General features: G+C 47.5%; 1 protein-coding gene across 1 annotated transcript; it reads right to left on the reverse strand.

The window, feature by feature from the left end:
- Positions 1-10,445: 10,445 nt before the first annotated feature.
- NECAP1 (NECAP endocytosis associated 1) lies at positions 10,446-17,191 on the reverse strand. Its single transcript, XM_066175529.1, has 8 exons — positions 17,013-17,191; positions 15,610-15,710; positions 15,354-15,458; positions 14,870-14,951; positions 14,374-14,482; positions 14,085-14,268; positions 12,850-12,943; positions 10,446-12,733 (listed from the first exon to the last, which is right to left on the reverse strand). The coding sequence occupies exons 1-8, from the start codon at positions 17,108-17,110 to the stop codon at positions 12,685-12,687; spliced, it is 822 nt and encodes a 273-aa protein (XP_066031626.1). The 5' UTR covers positions 17,111-17,191; the 3' UTR covers positions 10,446-12,684.
- Between the last annotated feature and the right edge of the window lie 1,897 nt (positions 17,192-19,088).

Here is a 19,088-nt window from a genome sequence, read left to right on the forward strand (position 1 = left end):
TCAGCCCTGGCACCATGAAAGATTTTGAGACATAAAAGGAAAACGAGAACCTAACAATTGAAAAGGAAGTTGCACTCCTTCCCCATACCAGATTTTCAGCTGATAGGCTTCCTTTTTGAGACATCTATAGGGTTTGGGTTTTTTTTTCGTCTTTTTAACTTTCTTACTAAATTATCTCCCCATATTTTCATGCCTTTCCTTGTCTATTGGTAAATCTACCATTGCTTTCACATTTGCAGCTATCACAGGTCCTAGCCCAGTTTAACCTGCAGTCCAGTACAAAATGCATTCTGCCCTACTTGTCCGATGTAGTTAAGCTGCATTTACTACATCAAATATTGCAACTATGTCTCATTCTTCAAAGCCAGTCCCAGTTGGAAGCTAGCACTGGAACAAATCTCAGACTAGATGTTCCTGTAGAAGAGACTGAGGAGTTGCAGCCTTAGACAGAGCAATAAAAATAATCAGAAGTTGATAGATGATGTTTATGATTCCATGAAGAAACAGAAGGATCAGGCTGGGGTCAGGGAGGAGAATAAGCAAAGTGAAATTTTAAAAAAATATGTTGATGGTCTGAGAGATTACTGGGAAAAGTACACACAGAAACTTTTCTATTAAAACCTGATTCACAGCCTGTGGAAGTGCCAGAGAAGTGCTTGCTTCAGGCTCCATTTCAGAGGCTGAAAGGGGATGGTTTACATTTTTCTGCTACTTCTCCAACACTGTCATTTATCTCCCTTATCTGCTTTCTGGTAAAGACCTCTGAAATTATCTTGGGCAAAGTGTCAGTGCTTAGTCTAATTTCAAGCTGGAAAAGATCTTAAAAAGAGAGAGAGGAAATGGCTTCCGAGATACATTCTAAATCAGAAAGACTTCTGAGAACAGGTGTCAATAAGTCAGGCAGGGTGAGGAGGCTCCAGTCAGCGGATAAGACTAAGGTTTGGGTTGGAAGGGACCTTCAAAGACTATCTTCTCCAGCCTACCTGCCATGGGGAAGGACATCTTTCACTACATCAGGCTGCTCAAAGCCCCTTCCAACCTGGCCCTAAACATTTTCAATTAAGGGGAATCTGCAACTTCTCTGGGCAACCTATTCCAGCATCTCATATTTACCCTCATTGTAAAGAATTTCTTCCTAATATCTAATGTAGATCTGGCTTTTTCAGGTTAAACCAATCACCCCTTATCCTGCCACTACAGGACCTGTTAAAAGGACTCTGTCCATCTTTCTTATAAGCCCCCTCTAAGTGCTGAAAAGACACAACAAGGTCTTCAAAACAACCAGAAGGAAGAAGCTGGTTAGTTTGGCTAGCTGGAATTCCCTTAAGGCAGAGCAGAAGGAGATACTCAAAGGACATCCAGAGAGCACAGAGGGTAACCAGAGCAGAGCTGGAGCTGAGATAGGGCTGTAGAAGAAAGAACAGAGGAGAACAATATGGCAGAAGGTAAAGGGAATCTGAACTCAAATTATGGAGAACTGTCCCTAAACAGAGTGGGGCATATGTAACTGGATGTCTTTCCCAAGGACCCTCCTTGTGTCTTGCATGTCCTGAGCTAACTTTACTTCTCCTTTATGTATTGCATGCAAAGAGGGTGACTTTTACACAAGAATAGGAACAGCTGCAGGAGAGAAGCCTGGTCCCTCAAGCAAGCATGCTGCCTGCTTCTCTTTCCAACATCCTTCCAGCACTATCCTTTGTCTTCAGTCTTGGTCCTCTCACTGTAATTAAGTCTCCCTAAGTGTCTGCTGAAGTCTAGTTAAGCCCTCAAATTTCTTGTTGAGAATTCAGAGCAATCCTCTCCGTGCTTCCCCCTGTCCCCACCCAACCAAGCCTCAGCAGACACAGTCTTGTGGGGGAAGAGGCTTATTTCCTGGCAGGGTTTCAAGATTTCCACTATAAAGAAACAGGAAACACAATCATCAGACAGAGAAGGAAGTTACAGAGCAGCTTAATGAGCTTTTTCCATTGAAACACATCTCCAAACACAGCCAAGGCATTTCAAATGCAAATTCAGGCTCTAGCTGCTCTGTTTATTAGATTACATTAGACTGCACTCAAACATCAGTAGACACCTCAATTCTTCTTTGTCAGACATCAGACTTGTTGCTTGCTATCAAAATTCAACACTGAATCATACTTCCAGAGGATGCAGTACCAAGCCAATGTGTAACAATGACGTGATATTCCTGAGGGGAAAATTTGTCCTTTGAATTTCATATGCACCGATGGCATGTAAATGAGTGGGAGATAGGAACAATTGGACCCTGCAGTTAGTTGTGGTGCTGAAAAAGTAATTTTAAAAAAAAATCTTGCTTAAAAACCCCCAAAACTCATGCTTTGCTTCCCTGCATTCTCACTGCTGTTCCTCAGTGGCTCCCTTCTCCCTTCTCCCTTCTCCTGTGTTCTGCTCACTCCCTTGTCCTCCAACAATACCTGTGTTCCCCCACAGATATCTTTCACCCTACCCCACACTGCCAGGTGCCTCCCATGCTCTCAGCTCCCATGTGGCTCACAAATCCCAGCTCCTTTCTGGGACTCTCACAGTTCTGCTTTCCCTCCTTACTCATGCTCCAGCTGCTGGTTGCTCTGCAAGCTCCATGGGCACCATTTGTCCCTGACCCAAAGAGAATACAGCAGAGGCACTAATGCTCTTTCTCCCCTACCTGTCAGAGAGGTTTGAACAAGGTGGTATCTGCAAGCCTTTCACCCCACAGCCAGCATCACCCAATTTAGCAAGTAGGTCCGTGTGAGCAGATGAAACAGTGCCATTGCACATGCCTTACTCCTTTTGAAAATCCAGCTGAACCTGAGGAGTTAAATTCAAATTTATAGGCAAAGATTAGGACTCAAATCCTAAAGCTGTGACCCCACACATGCCAAAAGAAATCCCACTTTCAAAATGACCACAGCTGTGGTGGAAGCTGCAGGGAAGCGACACACTTCTTACAAGCCAGTTTGAATAGAGAGGGGCAGCTGAGGGAATTGAGCGGACGGCTTGTGAGTCATCACAAGTGACATGGAGGTTACACAGGGACATCACATTGGCCACCCAAATATCTGAAACCTCTTTAGAAGATTTGACAAAAGGCAAAATGAAGCTGACGTGACTAAAATTATTTCCCAAAGGGACTATCAATATGCATTTTTCAACAAGCTGACCTTGCAGCCAAATGAGGAAAATTGAAATGACCATGACCTCCAGGAAGTGCAAAACCATTACAAAGCAAAGGTGTCAAAACTTCCTTGAACTCTTTAAACTTGATATTTTGCCTTGAGGGCAACTGAAGAGCAGGGCATAAAATAAGCAGTCAGAGAGAACAAGGACATCAAAACAAAGCTAAATTAATTATTTGTCACAATGGAATAAATTGGTGAAATTCACACACAAGAACTCTGGTTTGTGGGCGACTAAACCAAAAGATGTGTCCAAAAGGAAAGTGATTGTGCAAAATGTATGGAATTAGCAGGTCTGGGCAAGATGGTCCCAGGGATTCTCAGGAAATTCAAAGGTGAAACAGTTGCTAATAGCAGTCAGTTGCCTTTTGCCTTAAACTATCTTTTAATCAGCAAATCCCAGGCTGTCAGGGAACATATCAAAGAAGGGGAAGGGGAGAAGTCTCAGGGAGATTTAGGAAGTTATAGATTTGACATCTCTAGTGATCAGGTTAATATAAAAAAAATAATTAATTGATGGACATGTGTATAAGTATGATGTACTTTGGGGAGAGTCAGTATAACTCTTGTAGGGAAATCCTGCCTCTTGTGGGTCTTTGCCTACAGTCCTGGCATCACCTGCTTTTATGGTACTTGTAGCCAGCACAGACTTCCAGGTGACTTAGATAAAAGCCTAAACCAAATCCAGGCTTTGTATCCCTGCACCTCGGTGAGAAGAGCATCAGAAGTGAATCTATGCCACCTTCTTGGTCTTCCCTCTTCACACCACCTTACTCCTTTTCAGGGATTAAGGCTCTGGAGCAGACCAGCCAAGGGAAGAGCATAAAAAGGCACTGGAACATGGAGAATGGGGACTCAAGGCCTGACATTGAGGAGTTAATAAGGGATGTCAGATGACAAATCAAAGGGATTCAGGCAGCACGAGCTCCTTGAGAGCTCCTAAGGGATTTCAGTGGTGGTTAAAGAGAGTTCAGCAAGAAGTGATCCCATTGTGTACCCCGCTGCATGGAACTGATTAGGGAAGGGACAGGTAGGATGCTGCAGTTCGTACTGCTCCAGGGGGCAGCGTGGGAGCACAGCAGCCTCCTGGGATCTGAGAGAAAGGTGCCCTGTGCCCTTCTCAGCCAAGACTGACACTGCCCAAAGCCACAGGGAGAAGAGACCTCCTGTGGAAGGCAGTCAACCCCTCTAATGATAGAAGGTGAACCGGGGTTCTGTACAGGTTGCTAGGAGACCAAGGAAAAATATGGCTTATATGGAGCTGTGAAAGCACAGGAAAAAGACATGTGAGCATCCAGGGGTGAAGAGGTAGACAGGGAAGTACTGAACAGACAGTGGGAAAGGGGAGTGAGAGCAATGAGTGGGATGGATTAAACAGAAGGTAGCACTGTGAAGCCACACAAGTTTCTAGCAGGTGGCAGCACTTCACCACAGGCAGGCCTGAGTCGGCAGAAAGACACGAAATCTTGTCCAGTGTGACACGAATACATTGCCAGAGATCAACAGCTCCCGAAAATGCTACGGTTACTGTACTATGCAGAACACAGGAGAACAAAAGAAAAGTAGGAGTGATGAAAAGAAACATTCCTCCCAAAACAGCTTGTGTATTTCTCTCCTGGCCACATCTCTGCCAAGTTCTGGTAGGTGCTGAGGGTTTCAAGCAGAAGAGATCATGTCTCAAAGTTACCTGAGCTGAGGGAGCTCAAACTCAGTGAGAACTGGGAAAGTCGTGTGCTCACTCTAGTGTGATGGTAAGTTACCAAAATCCCTCAGGTGTAAGGGAAGGAATAAGAGAAGGAAGAACATGATCCAGAGAATCTTCAAAGAGACAAGAAGCCCCAGCCTGCCTCTTTAAATGTAGCATTAACAGAGGATTTTCTTCAGAAGAGCAAAGATATGTTTTATTTATTTCCCCCCAATTAACAGATTACCAAATCAAAGCCAACAGAGGGCACATTCAGATGCAGTTACCTCAGAGCATTGTTTTATGCCATTACTGGGAATATCACACCTTTGTCTCCTTCCTCTTTTGGATGTGAATCACAAGCCTCAAGGCTATAAATTGTTGGAGATGAGAACTAAACACTGCAGTTGCTTGCCACCGCACCACATCTGACTTCAAACCTGGACCACATCCAAGTCCTGGTCAGATCCCAGTGGCCTGTTTTCAGAGGTGGGGCTGTGGAGTTTATCTTCTTAGGGTGGGCATGTGGTACTCACATGCACAAGTTGTGGCCATGTAACACCTCTCCACAGAAGCAATTCTTCATGCTTCATTTCCAGTTCTAAGGATCATACACATCTCCACAGCCTTGAATTCAGTTTGGCTACTCTCTGTCCAGTGAGGTGAATGCACATGATCTCCCTCTCTTAAAGGGGGAATGAGGAAAATGGAAAGAAAAGCAAAAAAATGGAAAACAACCACTGGCACCAAGCAAGTATGGGGCTGTCACATAAGGTCACCCAGACTCATGCTGTAACCTTAGGGCCACTCTTATTGGAACATAAACTGTTTCCCTCCACATGCTCTTCATTCATGTATGTGGAAAGCAGTAGAAAACATTCTCATAGGGAGGTTCTGGGGAGAGCTGTACTGGTTAGGCTGCTCCAGCAGGTGCTATTGGAATAGCAACACAAACCTCCCCAGTCCTGCAGAGCTCCCTCACCCCCTCCTATCCTCAAGGGTGGATGTATCAGGAAGACTGCAAGTGGCCTGTGCTGCCCCTTACCCTGCACCAAAGGTGACCCCGCAGGCCACTTGCAGCCTCCCAGCCCAACTTGTGACAGCCAGCAGTGAGGTGGGGGGACACCACCTGCCTCCAGAGCAGCCAGCCCATGTGTCCAGCCAGGATGGGACAAAGAAAAAGCCATCTGGAAACAGCCATAGAAAGCTGAACTAAATCCAGGGAGTACAGTCAGCTCACCCAAACACTCCTTGGCATCTCATCAGTGAAACATGATGGGAAAGTTTTAATGCCAGGCAGGGAGGCCCCAAGCTTTGGGGTTCAGCCGTATGCAGGAACCTCCTCATGACACAGATGTCAACACTGTCAGATGGGGAAAGGTAATTTTTTTTTTTTTTTTAAGAGCACACTCTCCAGGTGCCTGTATCACCCACTTTTACCATGCTGGGACGCTGAAGTCAGCACAGGGAAGCAAAGGGTGGGCAAATGGCACTCCAGGGTGCCAGCCTCCAGCACAGAGCTGGGACTGACCCAGAGGGCAAAGAGCCCCTGCTGCTGACTCCCTGCTCGATGGGACTGACTAAAAGGGCAAAGTGCTCCTCAATGACTCACACTGGCCTGTAGCACCATGGCCCACATCTATTAGACTCTGCCTCCAGATCAGAGTTATTTGCATGTTTAGCATTTTAAGACTGGACAGGACAGGCTCAGCACACCATCCTGGTCTTTGCAGAGCCTCTGCCCTTTCTGAGGCAAAGGATGACTGTCAGATCTCAGAGTTCCTCTTCACTGACCAATCCCCACATCAGACATCTCACCACACTGCTGGCCCAGCGTGGGACCCACCTCAGCACAGCTGAGCACAAAAGTTGTGCCAGGAAATACTTCAGACTCAAGGTATCTTGTTCAAACCTTGCTCAAATCAGGACCACTTTTGGAGCTAGGCCAGGCTACCCAGGGCAGGTTATCTGCTTACAGTAACCCTGTGTCTGTATGGGATGTATCACTTAAGAGCTTTTCCTGGTTTTCCAGCCAAAAAGAGTGATTTCCAAGCACTCTTTGTACATGTACCCATGGTATTGACTTCAGCTTTACATACTGGTGACAGCAGCCCCTAACTCTGGGCTAAACATCCAGCTGTATCTATAGCCACTTAGCATATATTCTCCAAAGAAAACGCTCTCCTACCCCTTACCTCTCACTGGAATCCAGCTCCTTGTCCCTGCCAGCTAACCAAAAGGAAGGTTTGTGTAGCACTACAAACATAGCATCTCACACATCTTTCAACAGTTTGCTTAACACCGTAAACATGGACTCAAGAACGAGTGCTTAGCCACCACTTTAAAAAAGACTAGGAGGAGTTCCATTCCTTTGGGGCAAACTTTAAAGACAACAGACATCCATACCTGTATGCACACCGACCACAAGAGGGGATGTGTGCCTTGCCCTGGGACAGCTCAGCTCCAAGCCCTACATTACGGTGTTTGTGTATGAGGGCACTGAAGCACAGGGGGCGGTAGAATAGCAGGACACGGCTGCATTTGGAAGCATCAGTTCCATCACCGCTAAACCATCAAACTACAAATCACCAGCTGCGATTTCTTTTCAGAGAGCACCCCACCAATGCTAACCAGGTCTCAGGTGATGTCTGCTTGCATCCTCCTCGTCACCCTCTCGATTGCTGGGCACCCAGCCGTTCCGTGGAGACGGTGGCTGAGCCCAGGGATTGCAGGGAAGCCCGCAACAAAGGGATTCGGCAGCAGATGGCAGCACACGCTCACGGGTCAGACTGAACTCAACGCCTGGTCGCGAGTGTCACCATCCCTGCCAGGCTCGCAGACCAGGCTTGGGAGGGTAGGGAGCGCCACACCTCTGTATATGCCTGACACGCAAGGCTCAGCAGAAAGGCTGCAAGTTACCGGCGGCTCCCTCCTTTCGGGAAGGTCTCTTCAGACTGCTTCCAGGCTTGAGAAGCCAGTCGACTAAGCAAGGCAGCTGCCTCTGCCTCAACAGGCAGGAGCTGCCATCCTACAATGCCTGGGAAAGAAAAGGAAGAGCAGGCCATTCACGGCAAGTTACCTGCCTGGCCTGCCCCAAACACAAGTAAAGCAAGAAGTCCACTGCAGGATCCCAGCAGTGAATGGAAAACAGCTCTGGTCAGGAGCCACTACACGGTCCAGCTGTTGAAGGCTGATCTTTCTATGCTCAGCTTCAAGGAATGTACATCCCCATACCCCAGCTCTATTACAGGTATAGGTAATGGCAGGTGGCAAAATTAAGCTGTCATCCTGCAAAGTGCTTTCCCTGACTGTTAGCATGGACAGAGCTATTTTCTTGGAAGAAAGAGACCATTAACAGTTTCCAGAGTGAGAGTCTATTGTTCACATAAGGTAATGAGCACTCATCAGACTACCTAGACCTGGAGGCATTACAATGTGTGTTAACCACTTGGGCCACTGCTCTGCTTACAGACATTAACAGCCCCGTTATTCTTCCCCTAGAACCCTGTAGGTTTATGCTGATTTAGCAGGATGAGTTCAGATTCAGATCCTTTTACCTCATTATCAAAGCTCAGGAAGGCTTTGGGGGTTTTGGTTTCCTGTTTGGTTTTTGTTTGATTTCCTCCAATGTACAGCCCTTCTCCATTTCTTTAGGAGTCCAAACACAGCACCAAAGCTTTGTGAAATCTGGCAGGTTTGTGTCTGCAATCCATATTGTGTGGCCGTGCTAAGAACAGATGCTGCATGGCTCTGACACAGAAGTCAGAACACAGAATAGAATTAATGGAGGAAGAGGCAGGGTAATACTCATATCTCACCTTAACTACAGCTTCCACAGAAGAATTGACAACCAAAAACCAAACAAAACTGAGATCTTCCCTTTGACACTTGTTTCCTAATTCTTTCCATGTGCTACAGTCTATCTCCCAACTGGAAGAAAGCGAAAACTTGGACAAGACTCACCAAGCTGTGCATTCTAGCAGGTCTTGCTGTGAGGAAAGGCATGGGGCCTGGGAAGATCTTCACACAGGACTAAGCTGTCCCTCACGTACTGTTTCCCAGTCTTTTGTGCTTCTTTATGCACAAACAGGAGTATATCCCAGCACTTCCCTTAGGTGAACTTCATCTGAAAATTCTCCTGCTCTGGAGAGAGACCCTTTAGGCTTTTCAACTCTTTCTGCTGCAAGTACCTACTGAAAAGCTCCACTGTAGCTTATGGGCAAAATGTTTCATCTTCTCCCTGCCAGGACCTATACAACATACCCATCCTATTTACCAAAACAGGGTAAAAGCTTTGGTCCTAGAGCTGAAAAAATGTCTTTTTTTATTATTATTTTTTTCCCAGCCACTATAGATACTAGAGTAATTGACAATTCAAATAGCCGACTTAAAAGACTTATCTTTACCCAGGCCACAAGACTTGTACTTTCAACACAGCCATATACACATCTTTGCTGTCTGGCAGAGGAACATGGAGCAAGCATGCTGTGCAAGACGGCTACAAGCATGTGGGAACTGACAGTGGTCAAAGAGGAATTTCCAGGCTTCAGGCAGCAGCAGCAGAGCCTGTGGGAATGCTTACTTTCCCACACTGGCCTGTGATTGTGAGGAGGAATTAAAAACAATCATTGGAAAGTGGTGTTTTTCTAACTTGTTTACTTGTAAAAAAACAGTCAAGGGGTGTCCACTGTAAATGACCATATTTATTGTACCGAAACACTGGATAAAAAAGGATGTGCAAGCTTGATAGAACTATGTCAGGGTCCTGAACATATTCTTCACCTCCTGAGGGATTGGCTGGACTTAGGTCCAGCTTACGTAATAGAGGTGTTTGACTTTGAGAAACCTCAGCAACATTGGCCTTATCATAGCTAAGGGTCTCACCCTTGGTCCCTGCCTGAGCTAGCGCAGCCATGCCTGGCCCTATCCCTGTCTGGCCATGTACCCTGCTATCTAAATCGCCATCCTGACCTGCTTTGATCTTTGTTCTTAGGTAGTTCAGGACTGCTCCTCTGCTGGTGAGGCCACTGCCTCTGCCTGCCCTGCTGTGACTCATCTTCCTGCTTCCTCTCTTTTTCCAGGCAGCCTGTCCTTGCTGCCCCTAACAAAGGGCCCACTTGGCTCACCTTGCCCCTCTCTGTAGTAGGCAGAGACTGTTTCCCATCTAGCATGGAAAGAATAATTTCTGAAAATATCGCAGGCTGTAGAAGCCTTTAATATCTGAGATGCTAAATATCAGGGCAACCAAGTCTTCTCACCTGCTCCTTTTATCCACACTCTTACCAAGTCCCACAGGAACCTACACTCAGGCCTGTTTCTATGTTGTTGATTCGTGTTTGGTATTGTGTGAGTTTTTTACATTTGGAACAGCCATGTCATTTTTGTGTCCTCCTTCTACACTCCTGCCTCTTTCCCAGACAGAGCCTGAACCCATCACTCCTGAAGTTGCTCCTGTCCAGTCTGCAGGCCACAACAGATATGCAGAAGGATAAGTAAGCTGTGAGGATCTTGCTGGAGACATGAAGACCTTAAACCTAGACACTTCCAAAGCAAAAACAATTTGACAACTTAGAAGACTCATGACATTCTTTTCCCCAGTATTACATGTTTAATTACCATTTGCACCAGTACATTTTATGCTTTATATACATATATCTTTAATTTTTGTTTCTTCAGCTTTTCAAATACATAATATATTATCTCCAGAATACTAAGACAATACAGAAGAGGCTCCTATTTAATTGTTAATTGGTGCCATGAACTTCCTTGGTTGGGGAATTGATACACAGTTGAAATGACAGGACCTCACAAGGATGTGAGCGAACAAAAAGAAGACAAAGAAAACAAAATGCCAACCCAGCAGAGTCTATGATGTTGCTTGCAGACTACAGCCACCCACAAGTTCAGGAGGCAGGGAGTTGAAGTACAGTGAGACTGCAGGAGTGACTATGAAGGCAGGGGAGGGTTGGCAGGAGGAGACACCAAGACAGCCAGGGAATCAGGGTTAAAGGACTACTTAAAATACATCCAAGAGCAGTCTGGTCCCCACTTCCACAAGTGGAACTGCAGCAGCTTTAGAGCTATTTCAAGAATGTTGCTCCCCAGAGGGATGGTCTAAGTGAAACTGTCGCCAAAATGCCCTCACTTTAGCCAGACAAAAATGACAAAAGACCTTTGCCAATACAAGGTGCATATGTCTAACTACTCTTTTAAAAACCTCACCAGAAAATTTTTGCCCAAAGAGAAAACATTTCCTTGTGAAGGTGTGCTAGAGACACAAAAGTGTGGCTGTGTTGAGTGTTCAAAACATGAAGAAGCCTTCCAGCAAAGCACCAAAGCCCTAGTGTTCCAGCAACTGCGTACAGCTGTCCAAGAGTCACTGAGTCCCCAGCTAGTGTTTTGGCTTCTGCACCAGCATGAAGGGTAGCAATTCAGCATTGTGAGGCTTCCAGCCTGCCCTGTGAGTTTGCCAAGACTAATCAACAGACTTACACTCCAGATCACATCCACAGCTGCTGAAGATGTAGTGTCCACAACGAAGGGCCTCAGGAAGCTCTCCCAAAGAAAAAAAGTAGAAAGTCATGGCTTTTTACCTCTTTCTAACTCCCTTAACCACGCAGGAAATAGAGGGGGCTTGGACACATTAAAAAAAATTTTTTAAAAAAATCTAAGTTCCAATAACCAGCTCACATCCCTGAAAGTTGGACTCAGAAGAAAAGTCGTAATAAGGAACACAGGTGGGAGAATTTTGCTCCCACAGATCTCAGGATTGAGCCTACTATACATTTCTTGCTCAAATGAGTGAGTTGAAAAGGAGAAGGAGACTGTCCCTTCATCACAGAATAATCTATTGTCCCACCATAATTCTTACTGTAGATATGCAATACTTGTAACACAGTGCCAAGTCACAACACAAGGCCAGGGCTCAGGATAGTGATGCAGGAACATGAAATGCTGAGTGGTGAAAAATCACCTGGTTGTCATCTAGTGCAAGTAACTACCAAATTGTAAAAACAGGGAGTTTTTTTCTTAAAGCTATTTCCAGTTAAAACAGCTCAGTGACAGTGAGGCTTTTGCCTGGGGAGAAAGGAGTTAAAATGAAAGAAGTTCCTCCAGTGAACCTGCAAGCCAAATCAGGAGCCTTGAGATGGGGTGCCCACCTGAACTACAGCGCACTGGCAGCAGGTCTACTCAAGGACTTGCATGACTCCTCCCACAGGAGCATGAGGACATGCAGCACTACCAAGAATTGCACCAAAGACAGGAGAGTAGTGTGTGCATGGGGAGGGTCAGTCCTCACCACAGGTGTCATTAATCCAAGAGGATTTTGTGTTGAGACAAGACCTATATCCTTAGAGGTTCCATTTAGCAGGTGTAGCCAAATGCAGCTGTCCTCAGCACCGCAAGCTGTAGGGGCTGAAGTCACTACTGAAAGCAGCCACATAAAGCAACAGCCTAGCCAGAGAAAATCTGAAGGACAAGGAACCCAGAGGCACCTTCCTAGCCTCCTCCTATACCAACTTTCTTCAAAATTCTTGCTTTCTCTGTAGGGAAAGACAAGGAAAAAGAGCTAGGATGTACCATGTAATGGCCAAGTTGATGGAGGAGATAAGGCTACCTCTTTCCTCCTTGCCCATCTTGGGAGGAGTCCGTATGTTCTCTTTAGCTTCAGTGGGATCAAAAATAGGAAGTTTAAGTGAAGGTCTGATCTAAAAATCAAGGATTGTCCCAATTTGATTGAAGACTAGAGAGGTTTGTACCCCCTCTGATCCCATTTTGGTGCCTCTAGGTCATCGATTTGTCCCATTCCACTGCTTTGATCATTCAGAACTGGACCCAGTTGGACTGCTGAGGAGCCTGATTGGGAACAGCACTGAAACAAAAAAAGGAAAATCAGATGAGCAGATCCAGTAAGACTTCTTAACTTCTGGTTCTTCCCACACTTATCAGGACACTACCCTTCCTTGTGTTCCATTCATCCCAGTTTACCTGGATGCAGTGCTGAAGTCTCCCCAGAGGTCTGTGGTAGCTGATACTGGTGCCTTGGATGCAGCTGCAGGAGCATCTAAGTCTAAAAGAATATCTAAGGCAGAAGACAGAGAGAAAAAAATACATCAACTTATCCAGAAAACTCTACAGGCATTTTAAGTGTCACCTTAAACAAACTCCTGGATGCAGAGGCAGAAAATCTTTGAAGGGACTCCAGCTTTCCCTGCAGAAGTCAGACTTTTTGAGGGCTTTGTTATAACAGCATCTCCTTTTGCTGAATGTGCCTACCTCCAGCTGACACTGCAAGGGTACATTGTCTTCAGGAACTTTTCAGTCTTCACTCAGCACACCACCTGACACATTTGTCACTTATTACCTCTCCCAGCAGACACAAGGCTCAGACTCAACCCAAGCTCAGCAATCCTAACAGCTGCCAAACAGGCACCACCTGAACAGCACAAACCACACACTGGGACCACATGAGCCCTGCTCAGAAGTTTGTGGCTTCTTCTCACTCAGACCTGTGGACAGCACTGCTGAAGTCTCTGCCTTCACAAAGGGATCATCAGCTCTCCAGATACCTCCGCATGGCCACACTTTTAGCACAGTATCCAGAAGACTGCAGCAACATCTTTGTTACAGAATCCCAGGATGATGTAAGTTGGAAGGGAGCTCCAAAGATGATCTCATATAATCCCACTGCCATGCTATATGAGCAGGGACATCTTGCACTAAATCAGGTTACTCAAAGCCCCGTCCAATCTGGTCTTGAACACTTCCAATGAAGGGGTATCCACTGCTTCTCTAGGCAACCTGTTCCAGAGTTTCACCACCCTCATGGTAAAAATTCCTTCTTTATATCAAATCTAAATCTATGCTCTTTCAGTTGAAGCCTTTACCCTGGTAAAAAGTCTTTCTCTATCTTTCTTACAAGCTCTCTTTACATAGGGAAAGATCTCCCCAAGCCTTGTCCTCTCCCGGCTAAACAACCCCAACCCTCTCAGTCTTTCTTTACAGGAGAGGTGTTCCAGCCTTCTGGCCATTCCCATGGCCCTCCTCTGGACTAAGTATAACAGGCCCAGTTCTTGCACTGGGGACACCGGAACTGCCAGAGACCCAAACCCTTGGGACACACCATGTCTCAGAGGGCACTGCTGGCACTAGGTTGAACAAAGGTTTGCCGAAGCAGCACTTGCCAGTGCCTTACGAACTATTGGCTCAGTGCTAAGGTTTACCTGCACTGCTGGCATTACTGGATTTCTGCACAGGGGGTGGTGTGACATGGTTGGCAATGGCTGTGGAAGAAGGGGGAGGTATAGGAGGGACCGCAGTTTTGCCTCCTGGTGGGGGTGGCAGCAGGCTTAGGCCCCCTGATCCAGACACACGGGGCTTGGCTGCTCCTTTCTTTGAGGTCATGTTCTGTATTAAAAAAAACCAACAACAACAAAACAAAAAAAAAAGGTGTAAAGAAGAGTCTCTATTGGCATATCCAGAGAAAGAAGCAGGGTAAACTGGTCTGCTTACACCAATGTTTAGTTTGATGGTCTGCCCTTCCTTAAACCCTAAGTCTAATTTGGGACGTGTGTCAGCTTCCTGGGACTCCTTGGAGATTTCAGTCTCCTGCTTCACCCACCTAAAGAGAAGAGAGGAAAACATGAGACCCTGTGGCAAAAAGGAACAGTGTTTTAGAAAAATGTGTGGTTTCTCTCTCCATCCCATCAAACTAACTTGCCTTGTCAAACCAGCTACCTGCCCTACTCCTGGTGTCACACAGCAGAAAGTTGGGACCACCATAAACCCAAGAGGCTGGAGCATCATAGGACCTAAGCTTAAGACTTACAGAGCTGACCCCACAGGAGCTCTCAGCTTGCACGACAGCTGTCAGCACACACAGGTATCCCTTGCCTGAGCAGGGCTTCAGGGCCACCCCAAGGAAAGCTGTGCTAAATGAACATGCACCACCACCCACTGTGTTCTACAGGCCAGAAGAAAAATAGCATTCCAGAAAAGCAAAACTCACTTGAAGTGATCCTGCAAAGAGACGTTGAAGTCAAAGGCATCACCCCGATCCGTGAAGCCAATGCCTATAAAAGCACTTCGTCCTAGCAAGGAGACAGGAGGAGTCACTGGAGGTGCCCTGCAACTGGGCCACAAATCCCTCTGCTTGTCCTAAACTACTCTGTGCTACCTCTCTTTGGCACACCTGCAGCTGGATGCCAGCAGCTCACAGCAGTTCACAGCAGTTCACTGTCCCTAGCCTTCAGGATGCACCCTTCCTCCCACAGGGCGTGCTTGGAAACCAAATGTTCCTTCCCAGCCCAGCCCCTGGACCCTGTGCAATGCAGAGAACCTCCTCTGTTTACCTTGCCCTCAGACCCCTCCAGGTACACCACCTGGCCTTTTCAGCATTCCCAACACCATTTTCATCCTCCTGGCACACTCCCAGCTCCACCGGCGTCTCTTCCATCCCTAGCACTTGGCACGTACATTGGCCCCGAACTCACCCGTCCCATCCTGAATTCGAATGACAAAGTAGCGGCTGGAATCTGCCACAGTCTCCACTGCAATGCCAGGGTATTGATCTATGGGAGCCTGGGCAAAAAGTTCTCCTGCAGACAAAGAATCGGGTGTTAAGGAAGAGAGACCCCTTCCTAAAGCGTGGCCAGGGCTGCCATGCACAGCTCTGGGCAGGGTTAGAAACACAGCCCCACAGGCAGAAATCACAGTCACAGCCTGGCCAAGGCACAGCCTCTCCCTTACCTGAAACCTTATCCTCCAGTTTTATGTAAGCAGTTTTGCCTTTGGAGGTGACACGAAGCCGCCCCGTCCAGTCTGGATGGTCCAGTTTCCAGTCAGACGCCCTGAAAGGAAGAGCAGCTGATCACTGACCATAGTCAACCTCTCCAATTCTGCCCAGCCACCTCAGCAGAAGTCTCTGCTCCAAACCCTCAACCCCTGCAGCTGCCTCACTCCCCTTCCCTCCCCACATAAGACAGGGGGTCTCAGCTTCTCTCTTGTTGCTGCCAATTGATACACGACTCTGACCGGCATCTCTGGGCAAAGTGAAAGAGACACAGCCCAGAGAGCATCAACTCCTCACCTCTATAAGCTTGCAAAAGAGGGGAGACAGAAGCCCAGAAACTCACTTGAACAGAAAATCCACAAAAGTGATTTGTGAGCATTGAGAAGACCCCAAAAATTAATTAGCATCATGCTGAAAACACACTCCATTATTCTATCCTGTTGTTGAAAAATAACACTGACTAATTCTGAGCCTGGAGGCAGCTGACTTACACCAGGCAAAATACACACACAGACATTTTGACCGACCCATCACACTCTTTGCCACAGATTCTTGTGAATGAAAAAAAAAAAAAGAGAGAGAAAAAACCCAACCTGCAGCATCACACAATATTTCAAGTTGGAAGGGACCCACAAGGATCACTGAATCCAACTCCTGGCCCTGCACAGGACACCCCAAAAATGACAACACGAGCCTGAGAGCATTGTCCAAACGCTTCCTGAACTCTGGCAGGCTTGGTGCTGTAAAATCTACAGGATTTTATAACTGGAAGCAAACATCCCTGGCCAGGCACAACATCCGCCTACAGTCTGTCAGGTTCAGGGAGTACACAAACCCGCTTCTCCAGCAGGCCTATGGGCACATCTTACAAAGTCACACTCTGCTGCTTTTGGCTGACCAGAGGGCATTCCTAACTGCTGGTCCTGCAGCCTCTACTTAAAAATCACCCCAAATTCCTCCTGCTTTCCTCCCCGCCACTGCGGGAGCCACCAGGCCAAATGCAACGCGCCGATATAGCACATCAGCGTCACATAGCAGGGAACCCAGCACACCGGGAGCAGACGTCAGCTCTGCCTGGGAGAGCCAGCTGCGCCCTCACCTCCTGCCCCTGATTACCAGAGCAGCCCCAGCTCCTCGGCAGCACGGAGCGGAGGCGCCGCTGCCTCCAGGCGCTGCCCACGAGAGGCAGCTCCAGCCGGCGGCTCCTCCAGAGCTCGGCTGGAGGCGGCTCAGGGCATGGCCAGACCTGCCGGCGACCACAGGACGCGGCTTTGCCGCGGGGCGAGGCCGGGACGCGGTGTGCCCTGCGGGGCAGAACGGGCCGCGCCGGGGCGATCGCGGGCGCCGCACGCTCCCTCACCTGTACCCGCGGTTGGAGGTGCGCGGCGGGATGCGGTAGACGTTGACATCGGGCTTCACGCAGAGAACGGACTCGTACTCCAGCTCGGCCGCCGCCATGTCGGCCGCGAAGCCCGGCGAGGAGCGAGCGGCGGGAGCCTACTGACCAGCGGCGCTGCCCACCGCCATCTTTGATGAGGGCAGACACCGCCGGGGGGCGCCGGCGCGGCCGGGCCGGACGCGAGCCACGTCGTAGAAGCGGAGGGAGCCATCTTGGATGCGGGCAGCGGGGGCGGGAGGGCGCCATCTTGGAGCCGCCCCTGACACAGCAGCGCCGGCCGGCGCCATCTTGGGGTCTGGCAGGTGGCGCGGCGGGGCTGGCGCGGCCATCTTTGTTTGGGGCGCCATCCCCGCGCCGGGCGGGATGGCGGGAGGGGCGCTGGGGTGACTGCTTGTGCAGCCGCACGGTATCGAGCTGCTCGTCCGCATCCTTCCAGGGTGCTCCCCTGCCGACCCGGGGGGTTCAGTGTTAGTGTTCGTTCCGTGGCGCGGGGATCAGCAAGCTAAAAAGGAAATGCCGTACAAAGCACGACAGGTTTTGCCGCTGGAAGCGATGGAAATGCCCAGCTGTGCAAAGCTTAGTTTCAGGAGTGGGTCTTCCCTCAAAATGTGGCCAAAGTGAGGTTTAGATACTAGCTTATTTATCAATAATGATAAGGCTGGCAGCATTTAAACCATTCTTTTAATGATGGCTTCTCAGTGGAGACTAGTGTTGAAGTTTAGTCCTGTGCAGCGTCCTGTGACTGAGTCTCAAAAAGTACCGATGTTTACTCTGAAAAGTGGAAGAAAAGGCATAAGAAAAGATTAAAAATTACACAGAGCCATGTCTGAGCATTCTATGTCAAGCATTGGAATGGACTGCCTAGGGGGGTGGTGGAGTCACCATCCCTGAAGATGTTGAGGCAAAAATAATCAATATAATCACCAAAACATCACTGAGTTCAAGGTTTTGGTTTTTTTGCGTTTGTGGTGGTGGTGGTGGGTTTTTCCTTTGTTTGTTTTTTTGTTGGTGGGGTTTTCTTTGCTTGTTTTCCCAGTAGGGAATAGCATTAGTTAATGCAGACAGAGCCATTCCCAGCCATTGCTGTCTAGTCATATTTTTCTGTATTTTTTCTTGTTCTATAACTTTTTAAGATCGAGGGGCACTACAGCATTCAGAATTCAAGAAGAAACTTCTATTTACCTTTTGGATAGAGTTGCTTGTTGACCTAATTTTTCATTAGAACTTCCTGCCGTGACTGCTAAGCTTTTTCATTATCACTAGGAACTTACCACGGTTAAGTTATTAGTGCTCAATGAACACCTCTCCATGTGTGTAGTTATAGTTGCCTTCCCAAGTTCAGTGATTCACAATTATCAGTATTAAATTTCACCTCCCTCTTTACAGTGCTGTCATTCAGCGTGCCACAGTCCTCCTACAGTCCCTCTAGAAGGAGAGTATCTCGGATGAGGGAGTGGCAAAGGGCCAACCAATTTAAGGCATGTGAGGAAAGACTCACAAGCAGCACCAGAACGCTAGGAATACATCTTCCGTTCAATTCCATTGAGACTTAAACCAGTAGAGAACATAACATTCTTCTGCTTGGTTCAAACAAGCATCTCTGGACCAAAAATTGCAAAGCACTGCCAATAATCATTGAAGTTTAAATACTTACTTATTTATTTATTACTTTTTTTTTTTTTTTTTTTTTTTTTTTTTTTAAGGATTCAGCAGAGAGGTTGAAATTTTGAAATAGAAAATATTTAACCTAGAGGATAGAACTGGTTAAGGACCTTCCTGCAAAGTAGGGCTGGACTGGCAGGTCCCATGGTGGTGACCAGGCTACGTGTCCCTCAGCCAAGAGGAGCCCCCATAGGAGTAAGATCCTATCAGCACTGCCTGTCTGGTGCCGAGGAGTCTCCCTGGCAGAATGGCAGCCGAGAATAAGATGAAGCTACAGGAATTTTCCTGACAGGCTACTGACAGCCTGTCTATCTGTGTGGGTATGGCTCAGCCCTAGCCTGTCTTCCTTTTTCTGGTTTTGTGTTGGAGGCGGCA

The sequence above is a fragment of the Chamaea fasciata genome, unplaced genomic scaffold (assembly GCF_029207755.1).
Source record: "Chamaea fasciata isolate MVZ Bird 193981 ecotype frontalis unplaced genomic scaffold, bChaFas1.0.hap1 SCAF_2, whole genome shotgun sequence".
Lineage (NCBI taxonomy): Eukaryota > Metazoa > Chordata > Aves > Passeriformes > Sylviidae > Chamaea > Chamaea fasciata.

Coding starts and splice junctions, on each gene's coding strand:
- NECAP1 (XM_066175529.1), bottom strand. CDS start 17,110: ATGGCGGCGGCCGAGCTGGAGTACGAGTCCGTTCTCTGCGTGAAGCCC. Junction 15,459..15,609: donor ACTGGAGGATAAGGTTTCAG/GTAAGGGAGAGG, acceptor CTTTGTCTGCAG/GAGAACTTTTTGCCCAGGCT. Junction 14,483..14,869: donor TCTTTGCAGGATCACTTCAA/GTGAGTTTTGCT, acceptor TCTTCTCTTTAG/GTGGGTGAAGCAGGAGACTG.